The following is a 21,109-nucleotide window of genomic DNA, read 5'->3' on the forward strand; positions in this document are numbered from 1 at the left end:
CTCAGGAGGTGGAAGGGATTTTGTCGAGCACCTTTCCCACTCATCTTGTTTTATACGATGAGGAACCCAAGGCTTAATGTGGCCAAGTGACTTGTCCCATATTACATAACTGATTGGAATGTTAGAGTGGGACTAAAAGCTGTTTCTCAGCCCCCATTAGGTGACCTAAAGATTAGCACTATTTCTTTTCATCCTTGGTACCAACTCTCAAGGGACTGCTGTTGAGGGTGAAAACAGAGAAGGGGAAGAGAGAGAGAAGCAGAATTAAAAACAAACAACTTAGGGCTCTTATGAGGCAGTTTGAAAGACCAAGAATTTTAACTCTAGCTATATGTTTTATTTTTTAATATTCTACGAAACAAAACAATGTGGAAATTCTTTTGAGTTCCTCCTAAAGTAGGTCTTTAATTCTCCTAAAGGATATTAATATCCACAGGGGCTGTAAAACATACCTAAATGGAATGATACAATTTTAGAGTTAAAGGTATTATTAGAGGTTATTTGGCCTAGCATCTTGTTTTAATACATGAGAAGACTGAGGCTCAGAGAAGTAAAGTGGCTTTTTCAAGATTCACACCTAGTGGAAGAACCAGGGCTTGATCTAGAGGAAAGGTCTGTAGAGAGCCACTCAGTTAAAAGCTCTGAGAACACGCTCAAGTCTCCGGTGAGAGTTTTTGTAAAATAATATTCTAGCTACATTTTTATTCTCATTCAGATAAGAAACAGACTCAGTACATATCTATCTACCTACCTACCTACCTGTCTTCAAGTATGCCCTGAGTATGTCTCACCTACCAGTAGACATGGGTTTTTAAAGCAGAATGATGCAGGAGAATATAGCCACGTCAGGTGTGGCTTTGCCTTGCCTCTGTTTAGTAAGTGAAGTGCCTCTCAGGATGCATTTATCTTCACTTTGTGTGAACTTGAATGCGTACTTTCGGGATTCTTTTGATATTCAGTTTCTTTGGTTTGGAAGGTCACAAATCATTGTAATATCTTTTAGCTTAAAAAAAAACTTTTTTTGACCCTTTGGGCCTGATCCCATCTTTTAAGGGAAGTAGTAGTTTTTGTCTTGAGTCACCACATTAAGTTTATATACTCTAATTCTTTTCCTTAATGTCTGTTCTTTTTATTATTATTGGTTCTAATTATGCAGAGGTATAACAATTGACAATGATGATTCTCTGATGATTGGGTTGCCTTTCTGAAATTAAACATGGTTCTTAACAAGTGCTCCTAAAGTGACTGACTTCCAATAAACAAAAAAAGTAACCTAAATTGAGAGCACATGTTTTGAAGGTGTTTTTAGCCTCAGATCAGTTCAGTCCCTTAGTTGTGTCTGACTCTGCGACCCCATGGACTGCAGCACGCCAGGCTTCCCTGTCCATCACCAACTCCCAAAGCTTCCTCAAACTTATGTCCATCGAGTTGGTGATGCCATCCCACCATCTCATTCTCTGTTGTCCCCTTCTCCTCCTGCCTTCAATCTTTCCCAGCATCAGGGTCTTTTCCAAGGAGTCAGTTCTTTGCATTAGGTGGCCAATATGTTGGAGCTTCAGCTTCAGCATCAGTCCTTCCAATGAATATTCAGGACTGATTTCCTTTAGGATGGACTGGGACTCTCCTATGTATACTTTAATGCTGTCCTGGCCTTAAAGCAGGCATCAGTGAACTTTTTCTTAAAGTGCCAGATGATAAAGGTTTTAAGCTTTGCTGGCCAAGAAACAAATTAAGGATATGATGTACATACCTATATACCTCTTTAGAACATAGCCATTAAAACATGTAAAAGCCAGTTTTAGCCCCTGGGCTAGAGGTACAACAACAGGTGGCCTGTAGATTTTGCCCAGGGCAGTATTTGCTGACCTTTATCTTAGAGTATAGTAGCCATTTGAAATGCTTCATGTCCTTGGATGGCATGAGATATGGAAGAACCATTCTTTGTGCTAAGCTTTTTTTTTTTTTTTAATATACAAAAGGAATTCTTAAAGCAGCTATTGCTGAAATTAGAACAAAGAATTATATCTGAATCTTCCTATATCAGTTTTTAGTTGATGCGACTTTTCTAGTTGAGATGATCTATACTGGAGGTCTGCACCAAAGCCAAGATGCTGTTAAATAAAGAATGTTTTTAAAAAAAAAAAAAATAAAAAATTACATTTTTTCTTTGACAGTAACTGTTCTCTTATTGTCATAAAAGTAATAAGTGTTGTGAGATGTCATTAACTTCATGAAAGTTATCTTTTGTGTGGAAAACTTTTGGGAGTGATTATAGTGATGGTGATGATTTCAATAATTATCTTTGTTCTCAAAAGCTTACAATCTCGAGGAAAACAGATAACAAACCAAATCCAGTCCCAGCTGTGTAGTTGTTGATAGAGCATGCTTCCAAGTATAGACACCACTAGGCTAAGACTTGGGGAAGTCAATGGCACCCCCTTCCAGTATTCTTGCCTGGAAAATCCCATGGACAGGGGAGCCTGGTAGGCTGCAGTCCATGAGGTCGCTAAAAGTCGGACACGACTGAGCGACTTCACTTTCACTTTTCACTTTCATGCATTAGAGAAGGAAGTGGCAACTCACTCCAGTGTTTTTGCCTGGAGAACCCCAGGGACGGGGGAGCCTGGTGGGCTCCCGTCTATGGGGTCACACAGAGTCGGACACAACTGAAGTGACTTAGCAGCAGCAGCAGGCTAAGACTTTCACATGTACTACCAGCATCAGCCATGTAGTGAGGGATTGAAGGTTTTGCTGTTTTTGTTATAAGAATGCAAGAGTACATAAAATAATGATAGCTTTGTATTTTTAAAAGAAATCATCTTTATGGTATCTGGATGTATGGTATATAAATCTTCTCATTAGACCACTGTTTAGCTTTGCAAGATTTCCACTTTGTCCCTATGGAAGCATAAACTTTGATTTCATGCAGCAGATCAAGCATAGGTGAAGGAAACTCCAAAGCTGAGGAACAATTTTTTATAAGTCGTGTGAATTCGAATATATACAAACACAGGCAGCATTTGTAGGAAACCTTTCTGTTTAATTCAGCTAACATTTATGAGTGTTATGAGTGCCAGATACTAAGCTAAAAACTACTCTATTTGGATATGCTATCTCAGTGTTTCTCAACCTTTTTATCTTTATCACCCCCTTGCCCCAAAGGAGCATTTTTAGAGTTTTTTCCCCCTAATCTCTCTACCCCAACCCCATGCAATTTTAATACCATAGATATATTGTGTATCAGTTTATCTATTGTAGCCCTTTGGAAGACCATTATAATATCTAAGGTTTTTCTTTAACCCCCAAGAACCATTATTTATGCTTTGGGTCACAGCCCTATCTTTTATGGGAACTAGTGGTTTTGGTCTTGAAGTAGGATTCAAGGCACTGTTATTTATTTCCTCATGCTGTCCATTATTTTTATTACCTGTGGTTCTAGTCTAAGGTCATTTAAATGAGATTTTATAGTGTTTCAGAGCATTTTGAAATTATATTTTCCTATATATTATATATATTTCAATATATTATTCATTGAATGGTCTTGCATACCTATACATGTGATTATTACATTTTTTGGGAGTATGATGTATTCAGAAACTACAAAGAAATATTTTTTATTTCTCTTCAAACTTATCTCTCAAAGTACGAAAAAATGCAGGTTTTTCTCCTGCCTACTCTCGGATTCAGGTTTGGTTTGATATGATTTGAGTACAGTTATTTTTCAACTAGGAATCCTTTTAGGCCAAACCATAAGCTTTTGGAACTTTCTGCCTTCAGATATTTTTTGGACTTCAGAATTTTACAGGTGGTCATTTCCTCATGTTGGATAACAGAAAGCAAACACACTCAGTTTTTTTCTCTGAAATTTTGTTTAATTTTTACTGCCCAGTGTCTGAATGATCTAGCAGTTTATCTACTGAGGCCACTTTGTAGGATGTTTTACCACTCAGGATCCTGATGGTTCATGTAATCAGTGTTTTATTAAAGATTAATAAAAGTACAAGAGAAAATGCAGACTGTGTGTGTAGGGTGGGGAGAGAGAGAGTGAGTCAGGGGTGGGGAGAGTGTGTTCTTATTTGGGGAGAAAGTATGATTTAAAAAGTCTACTCCATATAGGTTTGACTGACTCACTTTGAATGATTTAGAGGTAAGTGAAGGTTAAAAAGTCCTGTTTGTATCAGGAATCTTAAATAGTATTGATAGTCCTTTGGGTAAATAGCTCAACCTGGTGGTTCCCAAACTTTGAGTATAATTAAAGTCTTTTGACAATGTAAGGATTCTGTGGACCCTTGCATTTTGCCTTTTGGCTTTGGTTAAGAATATGAGCACTGAATAGTTGAATGCCTTCTGTATGCCAGTTCCTGTACTAGGCACCGTGAATATAGTGATAATAATTCTTAGTCTCTTGGGGAAGAAACAAATAAATCATAATGTAAGATAATGAATGATATATGTTAGGATTATGGGTATATAAAGCAGGGGGCATCAAGCCCGTTTCTCAAAGGAAATAAAATTTGAGCTGAAGCTTAAAGGAATTTTAGGTCTTAACTATGAGAAGAGGGCAGGGAAAAGTGTTTGGACTGAATGAACAGCATGTACAAAGTTCTGGAGGTGCATTAGAACATGTTCTAGGAGCTAAAGACCCTGAGCCTAGCGAGGGTGTAAGGAATGAAGGGTTGATGGTCTTGAGATGCAGGCAGTTCTCAGTTTCTTGTTTGTATACAATGCATAATGTCAAAATCTACTGAGAATTCAATAACCCTTTATAATGTCTCCACAATTTAATAACTGTAACAGCATTTACAGTCCATTTCATATGGAGAGGACATTATTTAATAGTCCAGAAAGTGATTTACAAGCATTTGCAAACTCCTTGCAGTAACTGTACAATGTTTGGGGACAACTGGCTTAACTCATTTGTTTTTGCCTATTACTCCGAAGGGTGCTTTTTGTAGACTCATGTGTTTAGAATACGTTTGCCATATTTTAACCACAAGTAGATGCTTTCTCAGGGTCCACTCAGTGAAATCTGGTAAAGGTACAGATTGTATGCTAGAAGACAGGAAAGACCACCTTATGTTATGGCAGCAGCAGAAGTCTTCCAATGCTGTTTGTGTGCCCTTGTCCACTCTTTCAAGTGATGATTGAAAAGGCCAGGCACTCAGTTCAGCTTTTGAGCTCTGATAAATGAGCCCAGACTATAAACTGGAAGATAAGGCTGTTTGCAAATTCTTGTGTAAATAAAGCATGGTTTCCCATTGCAGTGGTTACTGATTTCATAGTTTCTGATGAAGATGAACAGTGCTATGAATTAACAGTTTTGAAGTGTATTATCACGGCAGCTTCTTTCTGGTTTGGATTTATTAAAATCAGTGTGTGTTTATTGCTTTATTCATATGGGGAGTAGTGTTGAAAAACCTAAATGCATGGAAACCAAGTGAGGTGGAGCTTCAGAAGATAATTCCCAGCCTCACAATTCCCCGTGAAATTCTTTTCCTGTGGGAAACTTTTAATTTGGAAGCATTCAGCCTAATGTGGGAACCAAGATTAACATTTTCTGAAATACTACAAGAAAAGCAGAAATGTTCTGCTCAGGAAGCTGAATTTACATAGTAGAAAAATGGGCTGTCTTACAGTATTTGGTAGTCTTTATTAGTTGTGGTAAAAAAAAAAAAAAAGTTGTGCATGTGTGTGAGAGAGAAGAGAGTGAGAGAGAAAGAAAAAGAGAAAGAGAGAGGAGAGAGAAATTGATTGTATTTTGGTCTTTGTTTCCATTACATCAAACCAGCAAAGCCCTAGAAAGTGTGTTTTACCACAGACAGCCCAGAACTGGGCCCTAACTCTGTGCACGAATACTTTTTTTAGTTCTTTTTGTTTTTCCTTCTTGCTGAGTAAGCTATAGTATTTCCTTTTTTTTTTTTTTTTTTTAATTTTCTGTTTCTTTTTTGGGGGAAGGGAGGTGAGAAGGGGAGTGGGAATGGCAAGAAGAAGTCAACATCACAGAACTCTTCCCTTTTTCCCTCCTCACCAGGAAGTTAGCAAGACGTCTTCCTGTACCTTTTTTTTTAAAGTCAGTAATTAGCATAACCCAGTGGTTACCTTTACACAGAGTTACAGAATCAAAAAGTTGACAGCCTGATGAGATGTTCAACTGGAGTTACTGAGAGGAGGGTGACAGTGAGGTTGGACTAGTAGGTTGGGCCTCTTGAATTCCAATCTGAGAGTTTAGACTTGATTCTGGAGACTCTTGGGCATCTAGGAGTTTTTAAGCCAGAGCCTTGGGAATTAAGCATTATATAGGAACTTTAACTGGTTACAGTTAGCTTTGGCTGTTAGCAATCATTTTTATCTACTCTTAACAGGGGCCCGGGGGGCGGGAAGGGGGCAGGAAACTAAGCTGGCATTATGGTCACAGGAAAGAACAGACTGATTTGGGACCTTTTCAGACTGCAGACCTTTGTTACTGACCAATGCTTAATTTGGTTTCTGGGTTTTGTAATTTTTTTTTCCCTTTGCCCTTACCTCATTTACCTTAACAACAGCTCCCCCCTCTCGAGCTCAGCTAGGGCAGGCTGCCACTGCGGATTGGGGGGCCGAGAGGCCTAGAGCAAGAAGAAAGTGGGTTGAAAGCAGAGTTCTGTTTAAAGAATTTTCTGCTGGAAACCAGCCCAGAGGGAGTAAAGAGGAGCTTTAATGAGGAGCAGCTGCAGGGCCGACGCAACCCACATGAGACATTTTTCCCCCCTCCGTTCCACATTCTGTGTAGTTTTTAAAAAAATCATGATTTTGAAATAGCTGTTTTGTAAAGCACGCCTCTCTTTTTCTTCTTCTCCTATGTGGTGGTGTTTTGCTTTGTTGTTTTATTTTTTTAATGACCATATCCTCACTAGAAAAAAGCTGAAGGCAGAGCTGCAGAGAAGCCGTGGGTGCCATTTGGGCTCACCCTGCTGATACAGAACAGTCGGTGGAGAAAACAAGGAGAGAGAACATTGGCTTTTATTTGGAAAAGGGGCTTATTTCCTGCTCAGACTTTGGTCATCTTGGAGCTGACACAAGCTACTACAGTATTTTAAGCTTTTCTCTAGACGAGTGGCTATTCACTTAGGAAACTTGAAAGAACAAATTTTTCTGTCCTGTATTACTACGGAGACTGATCCTGAATCACAGCCATTGCTAGATAGATTGGAATTGCTATTCAAATCCCAGCTTCGTTGAAATCTGTAAAGTGGCTACATGTAAACGAATCCAGGCTGCTGGTGACATGTGAGAGTTGGGGTCTGGTTTTCATCTGTTTTATTGAGAGGGGACTTATGGGCATCCATTCAGTTGGAATGTTTTCTAGTTCCGTTAGGAGGAATCCCCTGTTTTTCCCTCTCTTTTTTCTCCTTCATTCCCCGCCTTCACTTCATTCCCCATGTGTGTGTTTGAATAGTAACAATGAAAGAGTGGACCTCTTCGTGTCAGAAATGGCAGACTTTTTCAAAAAAATACGTTACTGTATGGAGTTGATAAAGTGTTCAGATTAGTTTATGAAATTGTTTTACAGGGAAAAAGTCCCCTCCCACAAAACTTTCCCCATACTCAGAGCATCCTCTGTGAACTATGTTCTTTCAGAGATCCAAAGCCAGGGAAGGGAAGAGACTAGGAGGAAGTCACTGAGAAAACTACTTAAATAAGTTATAAATTTCCTCCAGAGGAGGGCATTCATATAGTTTCAGGAGCCAAACGCAGTTTTTAGAGGCTTGTTTTTGTTTTTGTTATATTTTTAGAAGATTTTTAACATACACCTTTAGTTCAAGAAGTAGGCTATTTTCCAAAAATGGTACTGGGGTAACTTAATAGAACTGTAGATTTGTAAGGGAACTTGAGTGATAAAGTCAACTTAAGGCATCTCGAGAAGAGAGCTATTTAATCTCTTGTTTTCAGTGGAGAGTCCCAGTTCCCACTGAGACTAACAGGGCATATGGTGTACTCCTATTACAGTTGAACATGGATTTGCAAAGTTGAAAGGTCTCCTGTATTAGGAGATGGGGTCCTTTATTTCTGGCTGTCTCACTTACCTATCTCTCCCCTTTCTTCCTATGTCCATAATTTCTTCCTGTGTCCATAATTCATCCCTGGGATGTGAGGGATGATTTTGTACCCCAGGATGACTTTTTTGGTTGCCTTGCCTTGTGTTCTACCAGGCAGAGCCCCACATGAGGTTGAGAGGGGATTTTGCAACATAGGTGGTCATGGTGTTCAAAGCCACCCACCCCAGGGTCTGACGACTTACTCTTCCCCACAAAAATATCAGTTTGAGAGAGACACAGGGAAGACCTCACTATGGCTTAATGAAGAAGAGCCATATTGGTAGAAATAATGTAGTATATAACATGGAATACAACTACTGTTAGATCAGAGATGGGTGACATGGTTTGGAGAAAGCTTAATAAAGGATATAGGTTTTGAACAGATCTTTGAAACAAGGATAGAAGAAAGGAAAGTAAATTAGACATATCAGACGGTAAAATATGGTACTTCTCACTGGAGATTAGATAGAAGATTTTTATTAAGGAACAGTAGACCTGAGTGTGGAAATAATCTGGAGTGCTTAAGTTATGGGTCACTAAGGACTAAGTTGGATGATAGGAGCGGGACAGACAAATAGATCATAAGAACGGCTGGGCACTGAAACTAGCTTCTGAGCAGAAAAGTGAGTGACATGATCAAAATTATACTTGAGAAGGATCATTCTTTAAGTAGTGTGCTCACTTTCAGGGAGCAATTTTCTCCCTGAATTTAATGAAGAGGTGTAGACAGGATGCTGGTGTAATTGAGATAATAGAACTGACTGAATAGGAGCCAATCTTGGGGTAAGACTTCATAGAATACTTTCAGTTAAGTGATGCTTTATATTTTGATAAAGACTAGGTAAAGATAGAAATACAGTTGTAGGTGATCCAAAACTAGGGGAAATTTCTGGATTGACAGACGAACTTGCGGCAGGTCAGTTCGGTGTCCTTATCAGTACAACAGAGGTTCAGACCAATTGACTTAGATTTGGTGCAGTGTTGAAATTCTGTGATTATATGAATAAAGTGTAAAGTTATCTAAATAAAGGAAACTTGGGGTAAAGATTTAGCATGTTGAAATGAAAAGAAAGAAATTACAGGACCAATTATTACATTAAAAAAACATGGTATACTAATATAGAATGGGTTGAATATGGCATAAAAGTAATTCATGTGGAAAAAAAAGTGTGGACATTTTAACTGAATCTGGATTTTGTAACTTTTATCGAAGCCACCACAGCTTTAAGCAGCAATAGTAGAAACAATAGTGTCCAGCTCTATGCTCTAGTGGTAAGAACATATGTATTATGTGAGTTTGTTTTTTATTTTTCCCATTTTGGGTCCTACCTTTTAAAGAGGTTTTTGATAAACTAGAATCATCTAGTTGGGGGTAGGCAGATAGCCCAGTTTTGAAGTATGTCGGCTCTGGAACCATACCTGGATTTGAGGTCTGCCTCTAATATCTACTAGCTCTGAAATCTTCATCTTTCTAAGCTTCAATGTCCTCACATACAGAATGGACATAATGATATAGCATAACTGTTAAAGGGAGTAATAAAATGCTTAGCAAATACATAATACATAGTAAGTGCTTCAAAAATGTTGGTCACTCTTATTATTGTTACTGTTGTTATCTGAAGCATAGGAGAGCCACTAAAATGGTGAAGAAGTCTGGAATAGTCCAAAGCATTGAATCCTGGAAAAAGAAAACAAAGAGAAAACAAAATAATTACCTGTAAATTCTTGAAGGGCCATATGTAAGAGAAGCTTGTTCCTTTTTGTTCTAGAGGACAAGCATAGCCAGCAAATGGAAATTATAGGGAGTCGGAATTATTTTTTAAAATAAGATATAACTCACATACTAAAATTTTTTTAATTAAAATTTTTTATTGAAGTATATAGTTGATTTACAATGTGTTAGTTTCTGGTGTACAGCAAAGTGATTCAGTTATATATATATATATATTAATATATTTATTTTACTTTGTGGTTTGTTATAGGATATTGAGTATAGTTCCTTGTGCTACACAGTAGGACCTATTATTTATCTATTTTTATATATAGTAGTTTGTATCTAGGAACTCTATACTCTTCATTTATCCTTTCCCCACTCTCTTCCCTTTTCATTTGTTTTCTCTGTCTGTGAGTCTGTTTCTGTTCTGTAAATAAGTTCATTTGTATCATATAATAGACTCCACATATAAGTGATATCACATGGTATTTGTCTTTCTCAGACTTCACTCAGTATGACAATCTCTAGGTCCATCTATGTTGCTGCAAATGACATTATTTCATTCTCTCTTATGCGTAACATTCCATCATTATGTATATATATAACACATCTTCTTTATCCATTCACCTGTTGGTAGACATTTAGGTTGCTTCGATGTCTTGCTGTTGTAAATAGTGCTGCTATGAACACAGAGGTACATGTATCTTTTCTAATTACACTTTTGTCTGGATATATGCCAAGGAGTAGGATTGCTGGATCATATTGCTCTGTTGTTAGTTTTTTAAGGAAACTTCATATTGTTTTCCATAATGGTTGCGCCAATTTACATTCCCACCAACAGTAATTCATATACTATTACATTGATCCTTTTGAAATGTACAATTCAGTGGTTTTTAGTATATCCACAGTTAAGTGTAACTATCAGCATTTTATAATTTCAAAACATTTTCATTACCTTCCAGAGACTCTTCCTATTCTTTAGCAGTCCCTCTCCAGTTCCCCTCTTCCCAGCTCCTGGTAACACTAATCTACTTTCTATCTCTATAGATTTGCCTGTTCTGACCTTTCACAAAAATGAAATTATACAATATGTGGCATTTTGTGTTTAGCTTCTTTCACTTAGCATGATATTTTCAAGGTTTGATACATATCACAGCATGTATCAAATCTTCATTACTTTTTATGGCAAATAATATTTCATTGTATGGATATGCCACATCAGCTATGGATGTTTGGGTTGTTTCCACTTTTTATTATAAATAATGCTACTGTGAACATTCTTTACAAATTTTTACATTTTATCCTTCTTGGTATATACATACCTAGGAAGGAAGGCAGAATTTGAAGACATCAGAAAGAAAGTCTGCCGGACAATGAGATCTACCCATACTGAAGACAATTCTATTATTGAAGTAGTGAGCCAATATTTTATCTTACTTAACCAATGCATGGCATTTACTATGCACTAGATAACTGTTCTAAGTGCTTTACAATTATTTAAAACCCTACAAGGTAGTCACTGTTATTAACTTTGTTTTACAACAAGGAGGTTTAATAACTTGCTCAGGATCAGTCTCAGAGTAAATGGGATTGAAATCCAGGTGATCTAATTCTAGTGTCTGCACTTTTAATAGTAGAAAGAAGATAACTTCAAGTATTTATTAAATTCTATTTTTTAGACATCATACTTAATTGCTTTTATTCACATAGAAGCTGTGATCATCTTTCAGGGACATTTTAGAAAGAATTATCTCTTTGGGTAGAAATTATATTAGGATGTCTTGAATCCCATGGTTCTCTTATTGTTATACAGTGATGGATGGAAGTGGGGGGAAAAGCCAGGAACAAGATGTCTGACCTGAGGCTTTTTTAATTGATCAGAATTTTTATCAGAAAGGAGATGGCGAGTGTCTATGATAAGTACTATAGGAATTCAGTTTATTAAGACTTCAGAACGTAGTCATAAGTTATATATAATGTAAAAGGATGAACCAAAAATAACTTTTGAGATGGTGAATGGAAGCCTTAGAAAAATGGAGAAATCAAAGTTTCATGGAAATATGACAATACTTTGGAAATGTATATTTCAAGTATTGGCAAGATATGTTAGGGTAAGCAGATGACTTTTAGTAAACTGAACATATGGAACTGGTGCTTGATACGTGAAGGTAGTTGCTTTAAACTCAATAAACAATAACCAAAATAGCAAATGCATAAGGGAGGAAAGAGCAGTCCAACCCAGACTTAAACTTCAAGTGGCCATAAATTGATGGGGAGGAAGACGAAAAGGATTCCACAATCTAAATTAAGAATTTGCCAAGCTTTGAGGTACAGAGGGAGTCATAGAAGCCAAATGTAAACCAATTAGAGTGATGGAGGTATGGTCAGCAATGCCTCCTCTAAGAATTTCTTATGAAAAAATCTCAGGTGAGACCACTGAACTTGACAAGGGAAAAGTCATTGCTCTTAGGACATGGTTTCTGGCCAATAAGAAGAATGCAAGTTTTACTGCAAAGGAACAAATAAAATGGAAAAGAAAGGGAGAATAGCTGTGAAGTTGAGCTATAGTTATAGAAGTTTGTTTGTGAAGGAAGTATTTGGAAAGGGAAATGAGGCTTAGTGAAAAATGTAGATTAAAAGAGACTTATACATGTTTTAAGGTAAAGGAATAGGCTGATGTCTAGCTATCTAGAACATTTTAAATAAGAAAGTCTTTATTATTATATCAGCAGTGGGTCTAGTTTCCCATAAAAATAAGTTGTGTTTCTATAGATGGATTTCAGGAGAATAAATCAGTTGTACATCCTATGTTAGTATTATCTCATTTAGATTAAGACCCTGACTCCTTCTTTGCAGTGGCCTAAAGTCTCCTCCTGATCTGCCTCCTACTTGTATTCTGCTACTCTTTTTCTTAATGCCTTTGGTGGAACCACAGAGGTCTTCTGGCTATTCCTCAACCATGCCAGGACTGTTCCCTATTTAAGGGCCTTTGCATTTGCTGTTCTCTTTGCCTTTAACATGCTTTCCCTACATACCTGCATAGCTATCTCTTCCTTCGTTTAGCTCTTGACTCAGATGTGCCTTTCAGTGAGGCCCTCTCTGCTTTTCCTATTTCTAACTGAAATACCTTATTTACTACCTCTGTTATCCCCAATTCGTTCCCTTCCTATGCCTCTTTCTTGTTTTATTGTTTTTCATAGCACTTAACTCCACATAGCAAATTATAGATTTCATTTATCAATTTTGCTTTTTGTCTTCTCCTACTAGAATTTAAACTCTGTGAGTTCAAGAATTTTCCTAGCTCTAAAACAATGCCTGATACTTAATAGGCACTTAGTAACTGTTGCATGAATGAACCAGTGTAATATTCTTTGTGGAAACTGATATAAAAATATTCTTCTTCATTATCAACATCATTATTAGTAAGCATTTTGGATGCTATATATACAATTCTGCTGCTGCTAAGTCGCTTCATTTGTGTCCGACTCTGTGTGACCCCATAGATGGCAGCCCGCCAGGCTCCTCTGTCCTTGGGATTCTCCAGGCAAGAATACTGGAGTGGGTTGCCATTTCCTTCTCCAATATCTAGAATTAGGCTTCATATATCCTATTATTCAGGAGTTGGCAGACTTTTTCTGTTAAGCATCAGATATAAATACTTTTTGGAACCATATGGTTTCATCACAGCTACTCCACCCTGTTACTATAATGCAAAAGTAGCCGTAGACAATCCCTGTATGAGTATGATTGTATTCCAATAAGAGTCCATGTGTGGACACTGAAATCTGGATTTTGCATAATTTTCAAATGTCATAAAATATTATTTTCTTTTGATTTTTCCCCCAACTGCTAAAAAATGTAAAAATTATTTATAGCTCTCAGGCCATAAAAAACAAAAAACAAAAAACAAGACTGACAAGCTGTAGTTGTCACCTCTATTTTTACTGGCTTCTTAAACATATCTTAGTTGAAACATTTTTCCTTTAGTGGTAGGAAGCAACAATGTAGATTAAACCTTAGTAACAGATAATTCAGAAATACTTTTGTTTGGCTCCAGAATCTTCCCTGGTGGCTCACATGGTAAAGAGTCTACCTGCAGTGTGGGAGACCTGGATTCAATTCCTGGGTCAGGAAGATCCCCTGGAGGAGGAAATGGCAACCCACTCCAGTATTCTTGCCTGGAAAATCCCATGGACAGAGGAGCCTGGCAGGCTACAGTCCATGGGGTCGCAAAGAGTTGGACATGACTGAGTGACTTCAGTTTACTTTAGAATCTTCCATATTGCTTCATTTTTGTTTTCCTGGGAACCTTATTCTTTCATTTTGTTTATGAAGCTAATATTTAAGTGAATTTGTGTTCTCTGAGCAGATTCCACATGATAGTGTTGGGGAGGTGGTGATGATGGTAGCAAAGCTTGGGCAAAGCCCACCCAGGCTTCAAAGTTTGTCATTATTTATAAGGTAAATAATTCCCATATGGGAGAATCAGGAGTTGTCAGCCAAGCTTAATGCCCAGAGGACTGTTACTGTGAATGAGAATTGTGTTGCAGTTTTAACATCATCCATAACAGATTTCTCGAATAAGTTGCAAATGCTTTTAATAATATGGGTAATTTTAGCTATACTACATTGGCAATTTTTGCTGCTTTACTTAAAAAACAATTAGAAAATAACCTATTCTATTATAAAATCAAGCTGTGATTTGAATAAAGCATGATATTTTCCTCAGTAAGTACAAAGAGAGAAAAAAAGGTTTTTCATTTTAAAACTTTTAAAAATATTTATAAAGTTTTTCACATACTTTGTTCAATTCTAACAAGAGCCTCATGATGGAAGTAGCTTTATTAACTATTTAAAATGTGAAAGAGCTGATAGTGAAGTTAAGTAATTTATTCAGGGTCATCCCACTCCAGATAGGCCTTCTGACGACATGAGGGGGACACTCCTCATTGGAAGCGTCAGCCAGCCTTTGGCTTCAGTGCTGTGCCCTCTCCTCACCGCCTCTCATTCTCTAGCTTACCTGTTCACAAAGATGCTCAGAGCTCTAGCTGCTCCTGGTTCTGCTGTGCTTACTATACAGAGCTCTGAGAGAAGAGGAGGAGGCTGGGGCTGGCTCCATTACTGCCACTGAAGCTACTTACTAGTTTTGTTTCCTCTTCCATTCTGTCTTAGTCCCCAGATATCTGGTCCTCCTTCTTTCCTCAAAACTATGACCTCTAAAGACCTTATGTGGTTAGCCAATGGCTACTAAGCTTTATGGACAGGTTGGCAAAGACAAGAAGGAATGAAACAGAACCCCAGGGCTTAAAGTCTGGGTGGTTGGGAGAGTCAAGACACAGTGACTGAGCTTCAGAGGATGCAATAGGGGCTGGTTTTGAGGGGGAGAATTTGGTTTGGTTTAAATGTATTATCTTCAAGGTAATGGTGGAACAGCCTTGTAGTTAGTTTTCTATCCTCCAAAAAGTCAAATGGCGAAATAGGTTGTACCAGGTATCTGGGGCAACAGCCAAATGGCAAGATTTATAGTCAGAGTCAAAGACTTTGTTCCTTTTAAATGCTTCTTAGAGATCCTGTTTAAACAACCTCTTCATTATGAAAATAGCGACTTTCTATGCATTTTTTATGGTGTCTGGAGAAAATTGTTATAAACACTACACACATTTTGGGATGGTTGTGCATCTTACGAATCAGTGGTGGCATATAAAAAGATTTCTCAACATAATATGTGGGAAATGTTGTAGACTGTTGTTCTTGAATTGTTTTCCCTTCTTCACTTTGGTGTTTGTATTGTACCTTACATATTTTTAATGTTATTTTGATGTTATGCTGCGCTTTTTTGGTTAGGAAAGTGGCTTGCTACCAGTATCTTTGCAGATTGAAGTTTCTGAAAAGTCTCTTTGAATTCTTCCCCATTCCTGTACCTCCTTTTCCCTTGTCACAGTCTCAACCCCTTGAACATGATCCAGAAATCTAGATATAGGCCATCTCAGTGGAAATAAGAAAAACTTATTATTCCTCAGTGCTTAATTGAAGCCACCTGATATTTAACAGATTTTAAATTTGAGAGGGTAAGGGAATCAGTCCATGCATTATCATGTGTGTCTTGATTCTGTCAATTGACTTAGTCAAAAGGAGAAAGTTACTGAATTTGAAGACAAGTCTCCACCATGCTGCACAGAACAGCGCTGTTACAGCACACCAGCCTGCACCTACATGAAAAAAGCCATGGTTGTGTTTTGCCTCTGAATAAGGATCATGGTTAAAAAGACATGAGAGTATGTGGCTAAGTACTCTAAACACTTCCCCTAAAGTGAGACAGTCTTATAGATTGTGCCTTCAGGTTTCTCAATTCACAATCTCGTATTTTCTTGAGTAAATTGCATTATCTTGTAAGTTTGTGGACTTACAAGAAGTCAAATGTTTTCACGGACTCCTCTCTTTTCCATATAGATGTCCAGAGGGCTTCCTGGGAGAATACTGTCAACATCGAGACCCCTGTGAGAAGAATCGCTGCCAGAATGGTGGGACGTGTGTGGCCCAGGCTATGTTGGGGAAAGCTGCGTGCCGATGTGCCCTGGGCTTCACGGGCGAGGACTGCCAGTACTCCACTACTCACCCCTGCTTCGTGTCTCAGCCCTGCCTGAACGGAGGCACCTGCCACGTGCTTGGCCGGGACACCTATGAGTGCACCTGCCAAGTCGGCTTTACAGGTAACAAGTGGGACTCAGGCCCATACTTTCCTATTCTCAGCAGGTACTTCCATTTAGTGCCTTTCAGATACTCTCATCTGGTTCTTTAGGGTCCCCCTCTATAGTACATTTTCAGCATTATGGGAAGGAACTGGAATGTTCCAGTCAACTATCCTTAACTTCCGTTTGAAAGGGAGAAAGAGAAAGCAAAAGGGTCAAATGCTCGGCAGTGGTTGACTGCCTGAAGTGTATATATCAGGACTGGGGATCATAATCACTTCCCTGTCACTGGAAGAAAAGTTGTTCATGTTATTGATAACTTATTCCTTAAAAACTTCTCTCCCCAGACATTCAGGGCACTGGCTTTTCTGGTTTTCTAAACCGATTGTTTCTTTTGCTTCTCCATTGCCTTGTCCTTGTCCTTATGCATTTAATTTTCGTGTTCTTTGGAACTCTGTTTTGAGCCCTCTTTTGAGCCATATGACAGCTTTCCCCAGGGAATCTCACTATCTCCAGTTTCTTTAGCTGTCATCATCTTCATCCCCTGCTGATGACTCTCACGATCATCCTTTTTGCTTCACACGATCACTGACATTCAGTCTCGTATTTCTAACTATCTATTGCATATTATCTTTGGAAATTCAACAGGTACCTGAAACTCAACATGTTGATACAGATAGTGACACCAGTGTACCCTCCAAATACCCCAAGCTAGAAGCTCCCTCTCATTTATCTGTACCCCACTTGGACTCAGGCATGCGTTTTAATCTGAATTACTTCTCACCCGGCTGCTGCCCTCCATTTCCTCTTCTGCTCTGCAGCGACGTCCGTGTCCTTTCTCACCCGGACTCCTGCAGTTGTTTCCTCCTTGGTTTCCTCACCTTCACTTTCTCCTCATCTTGTTTACCTGTCACATTGCCACAGCTTTAATTATACATGCAAATCTTCTCACAAATTCACCTGCTTACCATGCCTAGTGACTTTTCATCATCTGCAGAGTAAACTGCAGACTCTTTTACTTGGCTTTCACAACCCTTCACAGTCTAGGCCTTGCGTCTTTTTATAGCCTCACCTTCCCACAAGCATCTTGCTTTAGTGACGCAAGCATTCTCATCATTTCCTGAAAATGTCATACTTCCTGTTGCCTCCATGCTATTGCATACCCCTTTGCTGGAATGCCTTTTTCTACATTTGGAAGTTGCCTAATGTTATTGTAACCTCTCAGTGACCCTCTCATGATTCCTTTACACAGTTAGTCTCTGTGTTCTATTATTTCATGTGTCATAGTTTATCATAATTAATTTTTACATGTCTCTCATCTGACTGTATTATGGGTTCTTCAAAGGTGGGTCTGAGCTTTATTCAAAATGAACCATAAGTGTTTATTAACTTAGTTGTGAAAAGGAGAACTATTCACTGTTTTGTCCTCCGGTATATCAACAATTCTGTAAATCTAATTAGAAAATGAAAAACACACTCAGAAAATTAGACTGGATCATTCAGGTTGGAATGCTTGTTCTATTGGTTTTTCATTAAAAGGTGTTGTTACAGTTATATCTCCATCATGACTATGATAGCATTGATAGTGTGAGTCACTGAAGAGATTTGGTGGTTGAGAGAATAATTTTTCCTGATTGTCAGTTTCAAGTTGTTTTGCTCCACAAGGCAGGGAGGGCATATCCACTTAAAACATTTTAATCCTGACTAGTGGAAACGGCAGTGATACCTTCTTCATAATTAAAATGTTACTCTGAAATAACCCTCATATTAAAGCAGATTCCTTGCTATTAAAAAGATCTCTTCTTGGTGGTCCTCAGGGTGCTAATCATCTTTAGACATCTGCCATTTTCATCTACCACTTTAAGAACAACCACAGGTCAAGCTCGCTCTTTTAGTTTTGGGATAACTCACTACCTTACCTCATCAGACCTTATGAGCTCACCTCACTCATAGATGAAAAAACAGAGGCAGAAGGTTAGTGCTCGTACAAAACATATATGGGAAACCAAGGTCAGCAACCTTTTTGTTTCAGTTGTAGGCAAATACTCTGATATACACTGTTGGCAGAAGTAACCATTTTTATCTGTTATCCACTGTAGGTAAGTACTCTCAATAGAATGAAGGAAAATAGGGAGAAAAACTAAGGTTCCTTCATTCTGTCTTCCTTGAGGTATAGATGCTGTACCTAGATTTTTTTCCACCTTCTCCCTTTGATTTGATATTCCTGGTAGACAGAGCACGCTTTTATGAACTCATGTGTTACCTCTCTCCCCCTTTTAGAGAATCTGTCACGACTCTTACTTGCTCTTCTATGGGGAGGTGGGGTCAAAGATTTGGATGTTTACCTAGACAACCAATTGGAGTATTAACACATTCAGGAGATTCTCAGATCTTTAGTTTTGAAAAAACTCGAACTCATGAAAATAGAAAGCTGCGTGAATATCGAATTTACTAGTAGCATAGGAGTATTTTTTTCCCCTCTCTCTGTCTACCTCAGAGAATCTGTTTTGATTCCTTGAGATCAAATACTGTCTTCCTGATTCTTTCTAGCGCTTTCCTACCTGAGACAGTCCATACGAATTACCTTTCTAGACCTTTATTCTTATGACAGCTTCTAGTTTTTTTCATGTTTAAGAAGCCAGAGATTCTTAATCTTCTTCAAACACATCCAGCACTATTTTTGTCAAGACCACAATTAGCAAAATGTTTCCCAGAATACGTGTGCATGTGTGTTGTGTTTAAGGGAAGTAGAAGTCATATTGACTTGTTTTTATCATCTAAGAGGTTTGTTTAGCCACAGTGTATTGTGGACGATAGCAGTACGCTTTATTTTCATTCACAAGACATGATTTGAGAGCCTACTCTAGGGATTGGAGCCCTGCTAGTGTGATAGGTGACATAATAAAAGGAAACAGCAAACCTGGGGTATGTGTTTGCATGTGTAGGGGTGTGTATGTGAGGGAAAGAGAGGGGGTGGGGGTTTGGGTACCCGAGTGGAGCATTAAGGATGACTTTGTGGCTGTGGTGACTTAAGAGTAGAATTGTCAAACAGTGGCACCCATTGGGTGAACAACAAGGAAGACAGCGGAATATCTTAGGGAGCCATCTCCAAACAGAGGAGTGTCTTAGGGAGAAACAAGGAGGTGAGCCACGAGATGGATCCAGACCCTTCTGTGCCGCAGGGGTTCTTGTGGGCTTCCCGTGATCCACCTACAGTCACTCCTGTGCTCCGCCGAGTCTTCGTGTCTCAGCTAAGGGCCCTGGAGAGTGCTCCCGTCGGATGAACTTGGGGAGGCTCTGATGATGGCCTCCTGTACAGTTCAGAGAGCTTAGGGATTCTCCACGCAGTGGCTGCCTTGCATCACCTGTTGGGTGGGAGATGTGGGGTGGGATGGGGCTGACACCCATTTCTGCGGGCAGTGCTTACGTCTGTCATCTTTCCTGTAGGTAAACTGTGCCAGTGGACTGATGCCTGCCTGTCCCACCCCTGTGCAAATGGAAGTACCTGCACCACTGTGGCCAACCAGTTCTCCTGCACGTGCCTCACAGGCTTCACGGGGCAGAAATGTGAGACTGACGTCAATGAGTGTGACGTTCCAGGGCGGTGCCAGCACGGGGGCACCTGCCTCAACCTCCCGGGCTCCTATCAGTGCCAGTGCCCCCAGGGCTTCACGGGCCGGCACTGCGACAGTCCCTACGTGCCGTGTGCGCCCTCCCCCTGTGTTAACGGGGGCACCTGCCGCCAGACCGGCGACTTTACCTTCGAGTGCAGCTGCCTTCCAGGTGAGGAGTGCCCCTAGTGTCCTGGGTCGGGGGATGCACCTCCAGTGGGAAGGGAGGGGGTGGGGTGTGGTTCAGTGTTCCTTGAGGAGGTATCCTTCCCAGCAGGGAAAAGGGGAAGTGAGAATGTTGTGTGGGGTGGTTTGCTGGTGAGAGAGGAGTTTTATGGGCCCAGTGTGGTCCATAAACTGAGCAGGGGGTAATTTAACATGTCAGAGTTTATGATGATGAGTGACTTGGAAATTGTTTATTGTCCTTTTTGGAGGAACAGTGAGAAATAAGAGAAATGGAGCTCTGAGAAAGGATTGATAAGTCTATAGAATGGAAAGGAACATAAGGAGAATTAGACATTGACAAATTTATATGTGTGATTAATAAAATGCTTTAAACTGAGTTGATAGTAATAATAGATGATCAACTTTCTTATATGCTTTTACCTCTGATGGAATAATGGATTATTTTACTAGTTACCTGGTTGCACCCCCCTACTCTTTTATAATTTTCCTTGAAATTCTGGTCTTTAGAACCCTCTCTGTGTAGCCTCTCTGACTTTGGGGTCACCCTACCCAGACTTGAAGCTGGAGACTTTTACAGCTGGTGTGGTGGTAGTGCTCTGTTAATGAGTGAGCACTTTTTGATGAGCGCTGATAGATTATGTATGGCACAACGACACATAACCCAAGATAGAAGCAAAAGAGGAGCAATGTGTGGGAGCTTGGGGCCCATTGTTCCATAGGATGGAAAAAGGAGCAAGGCTGGCCAGTTCATTAAACTCCTTATAAAACTGATGAGGAGGCCGAAAACCGAGAATTTTGATTGAGAACAGAGCCCAAGTGGCTGGAGCAGATGAATTA

General features: G+C 39.2%; 1 protein-coding gene across 1 annotated transcript in view; it reads left to right on the plus strand.

The window, feature by feature from the left end:
• Positions 1-21,109, plus strand: part of NOTCH2 (notch receptor 2) — a 175,352-nt gene that overhangs the window by 62,737 nt on the left and 91,506 nt on the right. The window contains exons 3-4 of the mRNA XM_070467224.1: positions 16,237-16,496; positions 19,923-20,258. Of these exons, the coding sequence (XP_070323325.1) occupies positions 16,237-16,496; positions 19,923-20,258 (596 nt within the window). The remainder of the gene's footprint in view (positions 1-16,236; positions 16,497-19,922; positions 20,259-21,109) is intronic.

This window comes from Odocoileus virginianus, chromosome 5, assembly GCF_023699985.2.
Source record: "Odocoileus virginianus isolate 20LAN1187 ecotype Illinois chromosome 5, Ovbor_1.2, whole genome shotgun sequence".
Taxonomy (NCBI): domain Eukaryota; kingdom Metazoa; phylum Chordata; class Mammalia; order Artiodactyla; family Cervidae; genus Odocoileus; species Odocoileus virginianus.